Source organism: Periplaneta americana, chromosome 1 (genome assembly GCF_040183065.1).
Source record: "Periplaneta americana isolate PAMFEO1 chromosome 1, P.americana_PAMFEO1_priV1, whole genome shotgun sequence".
Classification (NCBI taxonomy): Eukaryota; Metazoa; Arthropoda; class Insecta; order Blattodea; family Blattidae; genus Periplaneta; species Periplaneta americana.
In genome coordinates this window covers 124492043-124512783 of record NC_091117.1, presented here as the reverse complement: position 1 = coordinate 124512783, position 20741 = coordinate 124492043, and the positions used below count along the sequence as shown (strand labels likewise).

Genomic DNA, 20741 nt, shown 5'->3' with positions numbered 1-20741 from the left:
CAGAAATCTGAATTTTTTTTTAACAAACTAAACATACAAGCTTCATCTACAAACTCAGTATAGAAACTGCAACAGTGCACTGGTCAAAACAGCAAACTGACCTCTATTGTAATCGGGTTACAAAATTATATAAATAGAAGTTACTTTTTCACTTGCACACAGTGTATTTCATAACCCTATAGATTCAAAATCCCCATTATCCACTTTTACAAATTAAAGGATTCTGATTAGTAACTGGTGGCAACTAGAGGGGATTTTCAACCTAACAGTGACTTTTAACAAACCTTTCACTTTAAATTTAGTGGGTTCTTGAATTCAAACTATATAAATCATTAGATTTCATTCTTGGCAAGCAATTTGTGAGCATAAATCAATTATGAACTAAATCGTCTTTAGGGAGTTTTGAATCTAGAGGATTCAATGCTAGGAAGGCGAGCTGACAACAAGGTGGAAGTTTTCTTGGAAAACCATAAAACTTAGTAAGAGTTTCGCACTGTGTTTCAATTTTCAATAGGGGTAGGCCAGGTCACTGTCCTCATAACTCCATCTCTTTCTGAAGTGTTTGTGCAAAGATTTGCCTTATGCTACCTGCTTTGCAGTTATAAAATAACAGTACTATTGTACTTTGAAATAAGCAATTTCTAAGAGACGAATATTGTCGAAATTTTTAGCCTGAGTTTGCATTAACAAAATAATAATGAATATCAAGTACACTTGGTCAAAATGAAAGTGGCTGGTCTCTTGAGCAGCGAATCAGGTGAGTGCACAGCTCACTACCGTAAACCTTCGTGTGCCGCTTTAGTTAACTCCATAATATAAGCAGCTAATTTTGGCTACCTCCAAAGCATGTTTCGAATCTCCGTAGTGAATTTTTTTGTTTTGTACTTTCTTTTATTTTTTACAACTCCTTTTAGTGTAAAGTAATCAAATAATTTTGCTCACGTTAATCCATGTTACTTACATATATAATTAAAAAATTGGTGAAAATTTGTGGTTATAATTCCAGGAAATCAGGATATATTTTGTCATCAGAATTATGGTTTTTCTTCTTGTTTACAATTACTACGTTTAGGCCCTGATGATCATGGATTTAGACTAGTATAATAATCATATTCCCTGTAGCACAACTTGCAAATTAATTATTGTCAATTATTTAACCATCAACATATTATTTACTGAATGTTCCTTAGGCAATAGAGTGTAAAGCAGCAGGGATTAATAAAATAATTAACACAATATTTTAATACCTCCGCAGCATGCTTGGTGTGGAGCAGTTTTTAAGCTACTTAACTTCTATGCAGAGAGTTCGAGTTCGAACCTTCGTAGTGATTTTTTGTTTTGTCCTTTTTTTTATTTTTTACAACTCCTTTTTAGTGTAATATAATCAAATAATTTTGCTTATGTTAATTCATGTTACTTACAGATAATTACTAAATTGGTGAAAATTTGTGGTTATAATTTCAGAAAATCAGGATATATTTTGTCATCAGAATTATGGTTTTTCTTTTTGTTTACAATTACTACGTTTAGGCTCTGATGATCACAGATTTAGATTAGTATAATAATCATATTCCCTGTAGCACAACTTGCAAATTAATTATTGCCAATTATTTAACTGTCAACATATTTACTGAATGTTACTTAAGCAATAGAGTGCAAAGCAGCAGGGATTAATAAAATAATTATCACAACATTTTAATATGAAAGCTCCTAATTGTCGTTTTTAGTGTTACTTCCATCTAGTGTCAAAAGTTCTATTAACACGAAAAAAATAAAGCGAAAACTATTCTAAGGATTAAAAAATTGACGAAACTCTGTTATATTTTCACTGATGCATTTAAAACGCAACATGAAAAAAGTTTAGTAACACCACGAAGATTTGAACTTGCAACCTCATGTATTCTTAGGTATCAATCTACAAACTACGCTTAGAATTTTACTGCAATTATTAGCATTGTAACTGTAACGAGCAATGCTCATACTCCACATGAGAACCTGTTATACAATATATAGTGTTTGTGCTACAATATTCACTGTTTAAACACTTTGAACAATCTGTCTATTTTAAATCTCGTATATGAATTATTTTCTCAGAAGATTTTAGTGATTAATAGTTGTGTTCCCCATTCTAACTACTAGAAGAATATATGCAATCTTTTGAATAAAGCCTAGCTGTCCTGAGCGCTCACGGAAATACCCAATTCGAACTTAGTCTCTCTGACGCCAGCCACTTTCATCTTGACCAAGTGTACAATCGATTAATTTTAATTGACTCGATTATTCCATTAAATATTTTTGATCGATTAATGGATTAAATCCCACAACACTACTACTACTACTACTACTACTACTACTACTACTACTACTAATAATAATAATAATAATAATAATAATAATAATAATAATAATGTCTATTTTGTAATATGACCGAGTTTATGCTCTTATTACAATTGTAACATAAGGGAAATAATATTTTTTATAGACATTTTAATATATAACTAATAATCTAACTTAATTTTATAGGTACATAAAATGACAAAATGAACTTAAATTATTCTGTATTGATTGAAAATTAATTTCGTCATGTAATATAAATTCTTTTTGATTTAAAAATATATCTATACATATGACAATCGCATGAAAGAAAGAGCTTATTTAGACTATTACTTTTTTTTTAATCCTAGTGCAGGTTTGGTATTGTTTTAGCAGCTGCCTTCAACCTCTCTCACCACGATGCAGACACTGCCATCTCACAGACAAAATGGAGACAGTGCAACTTACTTTCAGATGTTGTACTTTGTCGTGTTGATGTTTACATTCAAATTTACTGTGCTGTGTGTTTATCTGTTGATTAATAATGACAAATCAGAAACACAGTACCAAACTAAAGCTTATATAATTCGTACATTAAAAGAGAGGAATGAAGAGCATCTATATGGGACAAAAGAACTAAGCAAAGAAAGAAGTGTGTTCACTGAGGAGAAATCTAAAAAACGTCTTATATAGGTACATAGGTAAATTCTCGCATGGCAGAGGAATTAAAATCATCTATACCATAGCCCGAGTAAGTTCACAGTGTGGCATGTTGTACTTGTATAAGAGCGTGGTCGTTTGGTTACCCAATCATTCACAAAATAAAAGTGGTAAGCACAATAAGCCTCAGGCTGCAGTAAAAGCCTTCGGGTCCCTCCTCTGTACAAGAAGAAAAAAGAAAGTAATACAAGGACAGGAATTGAAGAGATAGCATATCTATAAAAAAAACGTAGAAGAGTCAATGATAACTTCTTAAAATGATACCATTTGTCTGTGAGAGAAATTCACAAACTTTGTATGATCAAGTTTAGCATCTATATTAAGATTATTTAGATTTCAAGATTTTATTAGCATTAATATGAATTTTGTTTTCGACTCAGGAACAAATCCCAAACCTTTGCTAGCACTTCTAATAACCTCACTGTATCATACGAGTAAATAAAATCTTTATATGTTGGATAAAATCCAAAGATGACAGTACTTATTAAGAATAAAAATCGTGTCAGTGATGGTAATAATTATGTACATAGTCTGGTGTATTGAGAGTAACGAGAATCAGAATGTCACTTTTGATAACCAAATACTGTGGGCTGGATCCAGAACTATACTCGATATCTTGTGCACAGCAATCCTTAGAAAAGAGAGATATCAGTGGCAATCTGGTCCAGCAGCAATCACGTCATTCCAATGCAAGTGAAGAAATCTCGGGTCAGCATACACCATGGGATTGATCAGTTCTTACTTTTCCTACAGAGGCAGCACCAGCCTCCACACCAGACTTGGGGGCTGGAACGGATGAAGATCGCTGAGTTCGGAACAAGGGTCTTGCACCTGAAGGTCCCCCTGGGGGAGCTGAGGGTGGGGCTTGGGGGCCCAGGTCCAGGCTGCGCCATCCCTTACTGTTACTAGTCTCCCCCCCATATGGAGTCGATTGAACCTACACACATGGTTGTTAGTTTAAAATACACTTGTATAAGCCACGATATTAATAAATTTCCCTCACATTAATTTACGTTTTAATAAATTTAAAACCTACAAAGATTCCAACCATGATCACCAAGATTCGGTTTCAAGAGAAATTTTTTGAAGATGTTTTGATATTACTTTGATTTACAATATTCCTTAAGTGAATTAATTATTTAAACAAACATTTCATACATTCTTTTATTTTATGCAACAGCATAAGGGATACACTTTCATGTATATGGAGAAGCCATTCTAATAATTCGACCTTGCAATCACATGACAAAATATGAACTCCTATGTTCATTGCTTTGGATTGGTATTAAACGCGAAATAGTAACAGTGGAATTATTATATTATTCTTAAGCAAATTAGGCAACAAAACAAAGTATTTGAAATGTAGAAGAAAGAAACTGAAATTTTTAAAGGTGACATGATGTCAATGATATATAATTGTATTTCTAAATCTAATATGATGAAAATAAGCGAGACAGTAAATTACCATAGTAGTAAAAGGGTGTTTTCCAATTGTGAAGAAAAAGTATATTCTTTTTACAGAAGAACTACGCCATTTTAAGAAAAAGGACAATAAGTGAATAAAACTGAACCTCAAAACAGTAGAACAAGAAGTAAGAGACAGTTTAGGAAGAAATAACAATCTTTTGATAACATAAGAAAGTTACACTGTACAATTATTTTAAAATGTTAGATAGAAAGTAGCGAAAGTGCACTGTAGAATTTGATCACAATAAAAATTTAAATACAAGAAATACGAACAAAAGACTGAACACCTCCAAATATTTCGAACTTTTATTTGATTATTATAACATGCAGACACTCCATGCTAAGTGAAGAATTTATACACAAACATATATTAGTAAGATTATGGTTATTTATCTAAGTAGCACAAAATTATTGCTCATTTTTAGTAGCCTTTTAAAATAATTTCCATATTTTATACATCTATATATTGCTTTTACCTTGTGAAAAAATGTTTCCAGATTAATAAATTAATAAAAACAGATGGTAAACTCACACATTTTAAACCATTTAATTATGAGCTCAAAAAAGTTTGGAGTGAACAGTAAATTTAAGCTTACAATTTAAAATATTAGCAGGCATACTCCAATTTATAGGAATTACACTTAGAGAATACATGCAAGATAAGAAAACACCTCTCATGACTCTGTGAATAAAAGGTTCCACAGTGGTCAGTAAGTGCAAATATCTTGATCGTATTGAATCATGCTGTGAATGATAAAACCCCCAACATTTTGAAATTACTTATTTTAGAGAAATTTGAGAAGTTCTTTTTTTAAATAAAAAGCATTACGTTAACTTCATTTCACAACACTGGGAATACCCAAAGCAGTACAACTCGTTGTGTTTCAACTATCAAAATAACATATTTTATATGTAAAAATACATTATATACACTATAATAAATAATTCTAAACTCAAAAGAGCTTTAATGTCTTCATTCACAGTTAAGTCAGTTAAGTTCCATTTATATATTATATTACACTAGGGTGACCAACTCTCACATATTTTCTGGGAACTCCCGTATTTAGCTAATTTTTTGGATCCTCCTGATATACTGATATCTAACCCTCCTGTATTTTTTCTTTATTAATCATGAGCGCTAATTTTTTAATGTAATCTAATAATAATAGTCACTAAATACATTTAGATATAAACTGACATTAATATCGGTGGTTTAGTAGGTACCAACCAATACAGATATTCTGTTCCAGCGAACTTGTAATACTTGATGTAATTGTATGCATGAATGATTGTAAAGAGGTTCAATAGGAAGATAAAAAAATTATATTTACATATTCTGCAGCATCCTGTTGACAAATACAAATAAGTTAAAACTTAGAACCATGCATATTTTTAAATACTACTGTAATCAATATTGTGGTCTAACACATATTTGTATTACAATTAAATAGACAGTTTATATTATTTAATATAAACCGTGCCATCAATGAATCCTGGCTTCACACCTCAAAAAATTGCTCTAAAATTTATTGTGACAAAGTTTCCTGTATTTTTGTGATCAGAAGTTGGTCACCCTACATAACACATACATGAGAACAGACACCTATATTCATATATTAAACAAAATGTTCTTTAGGAGACTATAAAAGTCACTAATATTTTGTTATACTTTCATAGAATTCTATTTCATAAGTTCTTCATCTGTTGTAATAGGAAATCCCATTCTTCTGCTGAAAAATATGTACGTAATAGACAAATTACGAACAAATATAATGACAAAGCCACAATTAAACAGTCATGCCCTGGGTGAGATTTTATGGACCCAGAAACAAAGATCACCAGCACTGCCATGCTCCAAATGATCCTGGCTAACCAGCCACCAAGCCCAATATACATAAGCTAGTTACTGCATGTCATGCATAAGTCAGCCCTCTTCTTAGGCGAACAACAAATTCAGCCACAAAGACTTAAAAATGTTCTATCAATGGTCACTCAAAATGTTTTTATATGACCATTTCGGTAAGGAGACTTCAAACCAAATTTTTCATCACCTAATGACTTCTGTCTGTTTTTTTTAGTAGTTTAAGTAAAGGAGACTCAATTATTTCTATCTTATTTTAGGCTCACAACAATATTTAAACTCTGAAATACAATTTAAAATATTATTATTTTCATCTGAATTTTAAATTATCCCTATTCAGATGTCAGTGAATACAATCAAATTACACTTTAATTGATTCAGAGCCTACCAGTTCATATGATGACTTATATACTTGCTATTATCGCCCAATATATTTCGATGGTCTATAATATTATTTTCAAGAAAGCCCTCTTTTAATGTTTAAATTAAGGGTTACCTTAATTAAGTAGTAAAAAAAAAAAAAAACCTTCGTAATGAAATATGTTTCTAAATTTGTGAAACGACTTCAAAAATTTTTCTCTGGTTATTTTTTCGGCTGCATATGGGCTATGATTGCTTGGCTTCTCATTTTTCAGACTTGAAGGGTATGTAGTTATCACCAAAATGTAGATCATATAGATCATGATGTTACAAATTTTTGAAGCTGACTAATAAATATGGGGGAGGAGGCCATAGGACAAATTAAAACTTATTATAAACATTTTCTACAAATATAATACAATTTTGTAACTGTAAACTCGATAATAATTACAATTTTGATCCAGATATTTAATTTTGTCATTCTTTTCTTTGTGACTGAAAGCGTAGAAATTATTAAATTTTATAAATAATGAGTGCAGCTGTCACATTGGTCTAGTAGCTAGAGCGCTGGTCTTATAATTCTGTGGATTCGGGTTCGATCCCTGGCGTACCCTCAATTTATAATTTGTGTTGGGCAAACCTGTGGTCCAAGTAATATACGGGTTTTCTCTGGGAGCTCCGGTTCCCCTGAGGCATCCCAATAAATTTCCATCATCGTCTCACCTCATTGCAGATATAGCATAGACTAGTCTCCTATGGTGCACACTGGGCAACAACTCTGTCGGTAAATTGGTCTACATAACTGGCTTCATATGGGTGAATGGCGAACAGTCATTTACCATTAGGTAAATAAATAAATAATGAGTTAATTAATTAAAATATATAACAACGAAAGAATGTGTATCTTATATCAGTATACTTCCATTCCACAAAAATTGTGTCCCTAACACAAAAAAATAAAATAAATAATACGGTAATAATAATATTAATAATGAAGACTCCATTTCTTGGACGTCTACAATTTACTCTATAATATCATGTAATTCAATTAAGTTCAATAATTTGAATATTTTCATTAATAGTAATTACGAAGTACTTTAGGTCTGGAAATATAGCTACAGAATTTTATATCTGTTACGAGGATATACTAGCATTCTATTCTAAATAACACACTGATGCCAACAGACTAGCTTTCTGTAACTTGGACGATCATGTTGAGCTAATAGGAACAGATACAGAGAAATTAGCCACAATGAAGACATTATGTTACAGATTTAACAAGATGACGTCAATGTGCCAAAGCCACAATGAATATACTCAGCTTCACACTCCACAAAGTCTATAAAGCACAGTCACCTCTACAACATAGCAAATTTTAACATACACCATAATATTATCAACATGATAAAACAACGAAATATTGTATATAACGGATACTTTTTTAATTTCCCACGAAAGTTACAATTCTATACCACTGACAGCTCAAACAGATACAGTCAGATCTAAAATAATAAATATATTTAAAACAATGAACACATTAGATTAGTTTTACATATTATTAACGAAAGGGACTTCTCATTTAGTAGGCCTCATCTCTGTCAATAGTTGTTAGTAATACAATATGAGACTGATATTGTCATTTCTCATTTAGGAATCCTCTTAATTTATAATTTACAACGAAAATACTCCCCTTAGAAATGTTAATTTTATTATAAGAATGAAAAAGAATATGTTGTTGTTAACTAATGCTGAGTTCTTGGCAATAAAACCATTAAGTCTCTTGCTCTCCAATATTTTTCACACACAGTGTGTTTAGAGGAAAGGGCTAGACATTGCTGAAGACGATTCTGATCCATTTTCCCTGAAGACTGCACAATAGATAAAATGATGAAGAAATAATTCCAATTTTGTTCAAGGGTCTGACAAACAGTCATGCCCTGTGAGCAATCGAAAGAATGCAACTGCACTTTTTCTTGGATATTCAGGGATTATATTTCGTTTTACATCGAGACATTCACATCTTTTATTATCTGATATTTCATGGAAATGGTATGAGATTTATCTTCATATTTTGAGTTGATTAATCTTTTAACTGTTGAAAATGATAAAGTTGACATGGGGTTTTGTAAGATTTTACTTCCCTTTTTAGCAAGACACAGCTTCATTACCAGATAATTCAGTGTGCCGGTAGCCACTGAAAAACTTTTAATAACAATATGAATTACATCATAAATGACACTATTCACTTAACAGACCTAAGGAAATCAATAATGATGATTACGTCACATTTACAAACAAGAACATTTTATCTTTCACTCAAATATGGTCGCATTGCATGTATGACTCGATAAATCAAAATAAAAGATTCTTGATGAAATGGTTAGCTTACACATACACAGATGAACGACAGAAATGAGACTTCCGAGCATGCTCAATCTTATTTAGATCACTGACAGTGAATGGTTATGTTAATATTATAATAACCAAATGTAACATGAAATCTGGATAAATCTTGAAGAGACAAGATAATAAATCTGATCTCATTAAGTATCGGAAAGAGAGTAAACTTCAAGCATATTTGCTACATCACTGACAGAAATGCAAGAAAGCTCCTCCATAACAAAAAATATTCAACAGATGGTGCACAAGAAGTTAAATACGTAAAAACTGAGTTTAACATAACACAATGCTAAAAATACAACATTCAAGATGAAAGAATTTCAAGAATGCATTTTTAAATGGAAAGCTGTCGAACAAAATTCTGAGTGAGTGTCCTCAAAAGATCTATTAAACATACAAAGAGAAAGGATGAACTCACGGATCCGATATATCAATAAAGGGGAACTTCATAAAGTAATGCAAAACTTTAGGCTAATATGTTTTGCTTGAATGCAACAAGAACAGTAATTAAATATCTGTCTTTGTATTGTTTTCGATGTAACTCATATGAATGCAAAGGACAATGAAGAAGACATATGTACCAAAAATAGAGTGAAAAATACATACTAGCAATATTACATGAAGTACTGTACTCATGTGAAGAGGGTTGAAAGCTAAAATATCAAATACTAACCATTCCTTTTATGAAGCATAATTTCAAGTATTTATGTTAATTGTGTCACTACTAAGAGAATTGGACCCATATTTCACATTTTACATTCATTCAACATTATCTTTTTCACAAACGAATTCTTTATATTATGCAGTACAGCTACTATAGTCGGGGTCAGGTAATTTCTGTTACTAAGAGAGAAACCTAATTACTTTTCCAACATTACTATGTACATTAGTAAATTATAATGATTTTCTAGTTGTATACTTCTTGTCAACATTGTGTCAAAGTTCAGTACTACCTACAACAGACAGTTATTTTCTATTATGTTGATAGCACTGATTATTGTTTTTGTAGTTACAAATTTAAACTCACATGCACGCGCACACACATACGATGGAAGTGATATAATTGTGCAGACTGAAGGGAACACTAGAATACACTAAAATAAATAAAAAATTTATTATGCATTTTGTAATTAAGTTAATAAGAAAATTAGGCAGAAAATCTATGTATTTTGGCAAAAGAACATTGCTGGCTCACATATGAATATACACACCAGCTCAGGTCTGAATAGCAGCATTTCGTCCCGACAATTTGTCCCAAACATTTGGTACTGCGACAATTGGTTCCAAGTTTGTAATTCACATCAGTCAGTTCGTACCACAATAATTTTCAGTATGGAGAATGGTTGCTCCCATCTAAAAAGGACGCCTAAATTGATATATAATGGTTTTGCACACATACAGCATCATGCAGGACCAACAAAACTGAATGGAGATGTGAAAGAAGAAACAAATGTTCGGTGCGGGTCGATCTTCCAATCACCACTCTAGAGGTACTGAATCAACTGATCATACACATGCCCCTGACTGGGGAAAATGTAAAACCATGGAGATAGTTTCATCCATTAAAGAAGCCTTTGGAACTTCCAATGAACCTACCTCGTCTATAATAAATCGGCATGTGACAAATGTAACTAGTGAGACATATCTGAAGCTTCCAAACACTCAAACAATTCGTAAAACTATTCAACGTGTGAGAGCAGACTACTTTCCACCAAATCTCAGAAATTCAGAACGCCTGACAGCAATATCAAATAGATTTAAAGTTGACAAGAATGGACGTCAGTGGCTACTAAAATTTGATGAGAAATCGTAATTAGTTATTTTCGACTCTAAAGAAAATCTTCAAATCTTGAGTCATTGCATGTATTGGATTTGTGATGGCACGTTCAAAAGTGCGCCACATATAATGTGCCAATTATATACAATACACAGAAATGTACACGACCAGTGGTTCTTGTTAGTTATGGCTCTCATGACAAACAGAACCAAGAACATGTTCCAAAGTGTACTTGACGAGGCTAGGACACTTTACGGAATTGATTTGACACCAAGTCATATTTCCACAGATTATGAAATCCCTCCGAGAGGTTTTCTCACACTGTAAGTTGGCTGGATATCTCTTTCACTTAAATCAGATTTTGTGGTGTAAGGTCCAGAGTGAAGGTCTAGCAACACTTTACATGCAGGAAGAATGAGTGGAAGCTACAAGACGAATTCCACGCTGCTATAGAGCTGGCTTTTATACCATATAACGCAGATAACTATGGACAAGATATCAAAGGAGCCTCCCACCTGCTGAGACAGAACAGTTCACATGATCTAGAGCCAATATATCAACACCTCGAGGAGAACTACGTACTTGGTTGTCGCAGAGGTCGTGGTCGCCTGTCTCCTCTATTCCCTATGGAAATGTGGAATTGCTATCAACATGTTGTAGCAGGATCACCGAGGACCACGAATCCTGTTGAAGGTTGGCATTATAGGCTAAATCTTCTAATGGGGAAGTCGCATCCTTCTTTTACTAAATTTCTGGATAAGCTACAGAGTGAAGAGGCTGAGATTTTCCTCCAGATTGCTTGACTCGAAGTTGGTGCCTCTCCAGGGAAGAAAAAAAAAATACGCTGAAGTGGACTGACGAACTGAGCATGTTGTAAATCGTTATTATGAAAATAAAAATAAAGGCGAAATTTTACAGTACTTGAAAGCACTAGATCAAAATGTTACCAGTATGGTTATATAAAATTATGAAAAAATTAATTTGGGACATAATGTAATCTCAAATTTTGATGAAATAAATTTGGAACATACTTAAACATGTGACGACATCCTTATTGGTGACAAATAGTGTGGGTACTAATTGTATCATGGTACCAATAGCCTGGGACAAATAGTTCTGATATGAATTTCTTGGGATGAGCAGTAGTAACTTCATTGCAGCAAGGTTGCTAAACTTCCTAATGACGGGAAATAATGGTACCTGTTAATCTTTTTATTTAATTTGCAACAACAACCATTCATTTTATTGAAAAATCATTCCTTATCAGTTTCTCTAATGATAAAAGTAAAAATCATAATTGTACAGGTATTACTTATCAAGTAAAATAGTATTAACATTTAGGGGAAAATTATTTTTTTTAGAAAAGTATTTGGAACTATTATGGTATTAGAATTTTTTATTGAACTCTATCCAAGGAATAAACTGTTAAAGTCTGCAGTTACATTACTTCCACTATGTATGCATATAATTATAAAATCTGATCAATGTCAATTATACTAACAATAATTGGCAATGATCAAGGTATGGTAGTTAACATAGAAAAAATAACTATATATAAGCCATTTCTGATCTACCTCAGTGACCTCTATAAAATATCTATTAAGTAGTGGAATATACGATCTCTTGTTTGGAGTCAGAGCAGTATACCAACATACATATTTAAAATTCTCAAAAAAATTGGTCTCTCAGTAGATTTCCTATGCTGGATTACTGTCCAATTAATAAAAAATTCCCTTATGTATAGCACCACTTTTAATAAAAAATATACTGCATATCTGACACTATGCACGATTTTGACTAACAATAAAAACTGTTTATAATGCTGATGTACAAAAAAAAAAAAATATTACTTCTCTCAATAGTAACTGTTGTTCAAGTAAGCATAATTAACTGTAATTAAATTATTATAGTAGCCAATAATTCATGTGACTGATCAACAAAAATGTCTCACATTTAATGAAATTCTTTCGTGTTTTTTTTATTTTTATTTAAAATAGCCAAGAGAGGAGATAGCATGGCTATAATCAGATAATTAAGCTTTATTATTATTACGAAATATTCTTATTCGTGTTTGCTTACTTACTTACTTATGGCTTTTAAGAAACCCGCAGGTTCATTGCCACCCTCACATAAGCCTGCCTTTGGTCCTTATTCTGTGCAAGATTAATTCCGTCCCTATCATCATATCCCACCTCCCTCAAATCCATTTTAATATTATCCTCCCATCAACATCTCGGCCTCCCCAAAGGTATTATTCCCTCAGGTCTCCCAACTAACACTCTACATGCATTTCTGGATTCGCCCATATGTGCTACATGCCCTGCCCATCTCAAACATCTGGATTTAATGTTCCTAATTATGTCAGGTGAAGAATACAATGCATGCAGTTCTGTGTTGTGTAACTATCTCCATTCTCCTGTAACTTCATCCCTTTTAGTCCCAAATATTTTCCTAATAACCTTATTCTCAAACACCCTTAATCTCTAATCTTAGAATGTAGGCTTTCACGGCCGGCATTGATAGGATGCGTACTTTCCGGGCTAGAGGGCCGTGGTCTGTCAGTGTTACAACCAAACGTTTCATCCACTACTCCGGTGGACATCTTCAGTGGCGTGGTACACGTGTGCAGAGAGATCTGCTGTGTGTGTCAGGAACTGGCATTGAGATTGGTAGCACGTCAATATTTAAGGTGTGGGACTGTTGTTACTTGTCGTTGTCGCCGTGGTCTGCACCAGTGGCTTCGGTGTTCTGATTGTTTGTCATAGTGTCCAATTGTTGGAGAAAGGGTTTGATGTATGTGCTTCTGAGAGCCGGATACCAAGCTTTGTTGACCTTGAGTCCTTCCTCCTTATGGTTACAGTAGTTTTTGTGTTTATGTATTTCAATAGAAGTGTGGCTTACAGCTTAGGATGTCGGTGTCCTGGAACCTGATGTTGTGATCCCCATCTTTAAAAGCATGCTTGGCTACGGCTGACTTGTCCACGTGACCTAGATGGCAGTTCCTTCTATGCTCAGTGATTCGGGTCTTGAAGCTACGCTGTGTTGTACCTATGTACACTGACCCACAGGAACACGGGATTCTGTATACTCCAGCTGATGAAAGTTGGTCACGTTTGTCTTTGACAGACTGTAAGCAGTTACGAGTCTGCCTAGTAGGAGTGAAAATTGTCTCCACATTGTGTTGTTGTAGTATCTTGCTGATACGATCTGTAACTTGTCTGTAGTACGGGAGAAAAACCGTGCCTCTCTTGGTTTGGCCTTGTATCGGATCAGGTGGTCTTTGCCAGCTTGGTTTTAAGGCTCTTTTAATTTTTTCCTGTGGAGTAGACATTGGCCTCCAGTGTAGACATGAGGTGGCCAATTTCCTGTTTTAGATTTTGTGGATCGAAGACCCGTTTGGCCCGGTCGAAGAGGGTTTGCATCATAGCCCGCTTCTGCCTGGGTTGGTGGTTTGAATCGTTGTGTTGATATCTGTCAGTTTGGGTGGGTTTCCTGTAGACTTTGTGACCGAGAGAACCATTCTCCTTCCTGTAGACCATCACATCAAGGAAGGGTAACTGACCATCCTTCTCTGTCTCCATGGTGAACTGAATCTGTGTGTGGTGACTGTTCAGATGAATTAGGAAGTCCTTGAGGGCTTGTCTTCCATGGTTCCTGATGACTCCGCCCTATTGTCAACAGTATTGGTTCCCCAACCAACGCATTGGCAAAATATCTCACAAGCCTCTTGAAACCAAACATAGGAAAAACGATCTCCCACATCAAAGACTCTAACCACTTCATGGAGAGACTCAAGACGCTGGTTGTCGAACCACATGACATTCTAGTGAGCTTTGATGTGGTATCATTGTTCACTAGAGTACCGGTCAGCGACACCATAGAACGACTAGGCAACATCTTTTCTGAAGACATTGTGGCTCTCTTCCGACACGTTTTGACTACCACATATTTCCAATGGTCACAGATTTTCTATGAACAGACAGACGGAGTGGCAATGGGGATTCCCCTCAGTCCTGTAGTGGCTAATTTCTACATGGAATCCTTTGAGGAGGCGACCTTGGAGTCTGCGGCACTTGAGCCTGCCTGTTGGTTCAGATACGTGGACAATACTTTCGTCATCTGGAACCATGGAAGACAAGCCCTCGAGGACTTCCTAATCCATCTGAACAGTCACCACACACAGATTCAGTTCACCATGGAGACAGAGAAGGATGGTCAGTTGCCCTTCCTTGATGTGATGGTCTACAGGAAGGAGAATGGTTCCCTCGGTCACAAAGTCTACTCCACAGGAAAAATTAAAAGAACCTTGAAACCAAGACAGCAAACACCACCTGATCTGAGACAAGGCCAAACCAAGAGAGGCACGGTTTTTCTCCCATACTACAGACAAGTTACAGACCGTATCAGTAAGACACTACAACAACATAACGTGGAGAAAATTTTCACTCCTACTAGGCAGACTCGTAACTGCTTACAGTCTGTCAAAGACAAACGTGACCGACTTTTATCAGCTGGAGTATACAGAATCCAGGTGTTTCTGTGGGTCAGTGTACATAGGTACAACACAGCGTAGCTTCAAGACCCGAATCACCGAGCATAGAAGGAACTGCCGTCTAGGTCACGTGGACAAGTCAACTGTAGCTGAGCATGCTTTTAAAGATGGGGATCACAACATCAGGTTCCAGGACATCGACATCCTAAGCTGTAAGCCACACTTCTATACCAGATTACATCGGGAAGCTATTGAAATACATGAACACAAAAGCAAATTTAACCATAAGGAGGAAGGACACAAGGTCAACAAAGCTTAGTATCCGGCCCTCAGAAGCACATACATCAAACCCTTTCTCCGACAATTAGACACTATGACAAACAATCAGAACACTGAACCCACTGGTGCGGACTGTGGTGACAACGACAAGCAACAACAGTCCCACACCTTAAATATCGACGTGCTACCAGTCTCAATGCCAGTTCCTGATACACACAGCAGATCTCTCCACACACATGTACCATGCCACTGAAGATGTCCACCGGATTAGTGGACGAAACGTTTGGTTGTAACACCGACAGACCACGGCCCTCTAGTCCAGAAAATACGCATCCTATCCTTAATCTCACTTTCTCTCTCAAAGTGAGAGTCCAAGTTTCACAACCACACAGAACGACCAGTAATATAACTGTTTTATAAATTCTTTCAGATTTTTTGACAACAGACTAGATGATAAAAGCTACTCAACCGAATAATATTACACATCTCCCATATTTATTCTGCGTTTAATTTCCTCCTGAGTGTCATTTATATTTGTTACAGTTGCTCCAAGATATTTGAATTTTTCCACCTCTTCGAAGGACAAATCTCCAATTTTTATAGTCCCATTTCGTACAATATTCTGGTCACGAGATATAATCATATACTTTGTCTTTTCGAGATTTAATTCCAAATCTATCGCTTTACTTGCTTCAAGTAAAATTTCCGTGTTTTCCCTAATTGTTTGTGGATTTTCTCCTAACATATTCACGTCATCTGCATTGACAAGAAGCTGATGTAACCCGTTCAATTCCAACAGTCTCTGTTATCCCGAACTTTCATAATGGCATATTCTAGAGCGAAGTTAAAAAGCAAAGGTGTTAGTGCAACTCCTTACTTTGACCCGCAGTGAATTGGAAAAGCATCAGATAGAAACTGGCCTATACAGACTCTGCTGTAAGTTTCACTAAGACACATTTTAATTAATCAAATTAATCTTGGGAATGCCAAATTCAATAAGAACATTATATAAAACTTCTCTCTTAACCGAGTCATATGCCTTTTTGAAATCTATGAATAACTGACGTACTGTACCCTTACACTCCCATTTTTTCTCCAATATCTGTCGAATACAAAAAATCTTATCATTAATCGATTTATTACGCCTAAAACCACACTGATGATCCCCAATAATTTCATCTACATATGGAGTTAATCTCCTCAAAAGGATATTCGACAAATTTTGTAGGACGTCAACAAAAGTGATATTCCTCGAAAGTTACTACAGTTAGTCTTGTCCCCCTTCTTAAAAACAGGTATGATTATGGACTCCTTCCATTGTTCTGGTACAATTTGTTGTTGTTGTCTAGTGCCTTGCATTTGGCAATGAAGCCATTAGCAGTCGTGCTTTCCAATACTTTTGAACTGTAGTTTCTTCTGATCTTAATGCGTCACAGGTCTTCAAGTGGTCTTCACTCATTTCTGCTGGATCGTTACACAGGACACATACAATTCTGGTACAACTTCCTTTTCCCAAATAGCAAGTACAAGCTTATAAATTTCGCTAGATAATGTGCTTCCACCCTCTTGTATTAATTCTGTTGAATTTGATCAATATCTGGAGACTTGTACTTTTTCAGATTTTCTATTGTAATTTCGACTTCGAAAAGTGTGGGTTCGGATATGGTTAAGCAGTTTGTATTTGAATTTCGTCCTGATCCTTTCTATTTGTCCTATGTATATTTAGTAGCTGTCCAAAATAGTTTTTCCATCTGTTCAGGATTGAATGAGAATCGATAAGCAAGTCACCATTCTCATCCTTAATCATGTTTACCCTTGTCTGATATTCGTTTTTTAAATTCCTTTATACCCTTATATAAATCTCGAATGTTCTTATTCTTATTATTTGTTTCTACCTCATTCAGTTTTTCATTCAAGTAATCTCTCTTTTTATTCCTAAGTGTACAACTTGCTTTCCGTCTTTCATTGAAATAATTATCTCTATTCTCCTCAATTGGATCCTGTAAGAATTTCAATTTTGCCTGTTTCCTTCTACTACAATGGAACAATCTTCATCAAGCCATGGTTTCTTTTTCTTAGTTTCATAATAACCTATGCTCTGCTCAGCTGCAATTTTGATATTATCTCGGATATTCTCCCGCACACTATTAACATCTAACTCTTCCTCAACTGCATCGGAAGTTGCTAAAGCAGCAAACCTATTTGAAATTTCGACCTATAACGTTGTTCAGTTTTCTCGTCCTTTAATTTCAGAATATTGAATCTACTAATATTAGCTTGTTGCTCTACTCGCTTGGCTACTGATAGTCTTTCTCTTAATTCTCCAATTACCAAATAATAGTCAGAATTACAGTCTGCCCCCCTGAAAGTTCGAATGTCTACTATACTAGTATGTCTTCTTTTATCTATCAAGATGTGATCTATTTGATTTTGTGTGTCATTTCGTCTGGAGAAGTCCAAGCATATTTATGTATATCCTTATGGGGGAATGTTGTACTTTTGATAATTAAATTTTTTGATGTGGCAAAGTTGACCAACCTAACTCCATTGTCGTTACTAGTTACGTGTAGGCTCTCTTTTCCAATAGTTGGTTTAAAAATATCCTCCCGTCCTACTTTAGCGTTGAAATCCCCCAATAAACTTTTCTTGACAACTGATCAAAAGTATGTTCCAATTCCTCATAGAAACTATCCTTTACAATATGGTCGTCTTTCTTTTCTGTAGCGGTGTGAGCATTTATAACTACATATTGCACCCTCTACCCTTAAGTAGAAAAGATGATAACCTGTCACTGATAAATTCAACCTTCTTTACTGCTGATTTTATTCTTTTATGAACAAAGAATCCTGTTCCTAATTGGGATTATTGTTTCCTTCCCCATAATACAACAAGTAATCTCCTATTTGTGATATGCCATTCCCATCTAACATAACTTCTTGTACTCCCACAAAGTCTATTCTATATCTAGCTAGTTCTTTTGCGATTAATGTTACCCCTCCTGTTCTATAAAGACTAGTAACGTTCCAATACCATAGCTCATAACCTTATTTTTTTGCTGTGGTCGTGCCAGAGAATCAGTCCCATTCTGAGGCTTATTTGAAGGATTCGTAACAAGCTGTTTTTTACGGTGATGGGTTGTTAGCCCTTCGCCCAATCCCAAAGCTGGATGACCACCCCTTATCAGCTGTCCACGACTGCTTATTCAATATATTCACAGCTACCCTCCTTAATCATGTTTGCTTATTATAATTATTTCCAATAAATTCTTATATTTTTCACGAGAAAATAACAAACAGTGCAAGCAATAATCACCTCATACAAACTAAACTAACTTCATTCTCATAGATTTTATCACTGAAATCTCTAATACAAATTCTTACATTTGGTGGTGGTGTTTTGACTTTGGATGTGTCTGTCATTTCTGTTCCTGTCATGCTACTATGTGTTGTGAAGAAAAAATAACTTGTTATTTATACGACATAAAACTAGCATTGAAAAAAAAGAGGGAAAACATAGAACAGTGATACACTTATTTTTCTGTTATTAGTTTCTTATTTCTTAGTGATATCTCTGGAAATAATTTTATTAAAAATTATTCAACTATGCAGAAAAACACCTCTCGACATAAAGGTATGATATAGGTAAATAATAGGCCTAGAAATAGAAAGCAGCAGCAGCAGCAGCAGCAGTAGTAATGGCAGCAACAACAGTATAGTAGTTGTTACAGTAAAATGTAACACTGATTTTGCCTGTTTTGGTGCCATCTGGTAACGGTTTGATGGTACTGTATCTAGTGACAGTTGGCAACAATTGAAAAGTGAGTCATATTTGTTTTTTGGTGTTTAAAGTTACCTGACCCCGAGCATACATAAGACTAACCACATTACTTCATCATCCAAGAGAAAGTGCACTTATGGTTCTTTGCCTTAGCAGAAAATTTTTAAAACTGAGTCTATATGGTATGCAAGAATATGTAAGTACGAATTACACTAAATCTACAGCAACAGAAATTTTTCAAAATTAGTTCCTCCAGTTTATAATGATGGAGAGAAGTTCGGTTTCTGACAACAAATACAGTCTGCTGTACGACAGGTAACATGTTAATATCATCAGATGATTAGTCTGTCTGTGCTTTGTCAAGCACTCCAATTTTCTTTCTTTATTATTAATTCATTGTACTAATTTTCACACTTTAATTTTAGACTTCACACTGAAGTTCCGGATAGAGGAATAATAGATAAGACGATGGGAATAACAATAACATATTATCTGAAAAAAGTTAATAAATTTAGGCCACTCTTTAAGACTATAGTTCTGCATAAAAGTAGACTTTAAGTAATAACTTTAATGATCTGTAGAATATGTAATATATTACTTTCATCTATATGTTGTACTGCAGACATGGCTCTGATAACGTCCACATTTCTTACACTGTAACAGACACCTGTAAGACGTGGTGTATTCACAGATATTGCCATTGCATTCCATCACTTCAAAGCTGGTTTCCAAAATAAGAGAGAAAGCATTCATTCCACCATAGCTTTCGAGAGATGTGATAACTTTTAACTAAATTTGGTAGGAAGGTCATGACATTTAAGGTCACCCTGATGCCATAATTTTAAATCCCTACCTTCAACGTTTCCAACATGGCAGCCGTGCGAACTTTAGAGGTAGTAGCAACAATAGCACCATTCAATGAAGAATCCTGAAAATATGTACGATAATATATCTCTTAATAATAAGTAACTTTTGTAAAAATAATTTTTGTGTGCAATGGAAAGTAACAACTTGACAATCATGCAAACAGTTATTCTTTATTTAATTAGATAAGGATGTTAATGATCATGCTTAATCTGGTATGACTGGTTAGTAAAGCATGTTTTTAAATGTGTAAAAATTGTCTTTTAGGTGTCCGAAAGTGCAAACTGATCAACAGAACAAATGTCTGATGTGATGTTTTGAAAAGGAACAAGATCTCTTAATTCATATGACTACAGATATGTCCTGTAAATGAAATCATGACCTTCGGAATTTTGCGTTTGCCATACTGCAGTTCAACTCCTAAAGTAGGT

The 20741-nt window shown here is 34.6% G+C and overlaps 1 protein-coding gene across 13 annotated transcripts in view; it reads right to left on the bottom strand.

The window, feature by feature from the left end:
• The window catches only part of Nf1 (neurofibromin 1), a 384838-nt gene that overhangs the window by 61913 nt on the left and 302184 nt on the right, over positions 1–20741 (bottom strand). For 9 of the 13 annotated variants that reach the window (XM_069826894.1, XM_069826901.1, XM_069826936.1 and 6 more), the window contains 2 exons: positions 20300–20374; positions 3776–3970 (listed from right to left, as the gene is read on the bottom strand). The exons of 2 other annotated variants lie outside the window; for them this stretch is intronic. In XM_069826894.1, coding sequence (XP_069682995.1) covers positions 3776–3970; positions 20300–20374 — 270 coding nt within the window. The remainder of the gene's footprint in view (positions 1–3775; positions 3971–20299; positions 20375–20741) is intronic. 2 more of the 13 variants (XM_069826976.1, XM_069826960.1) reach the window with 2 other exon arrangements.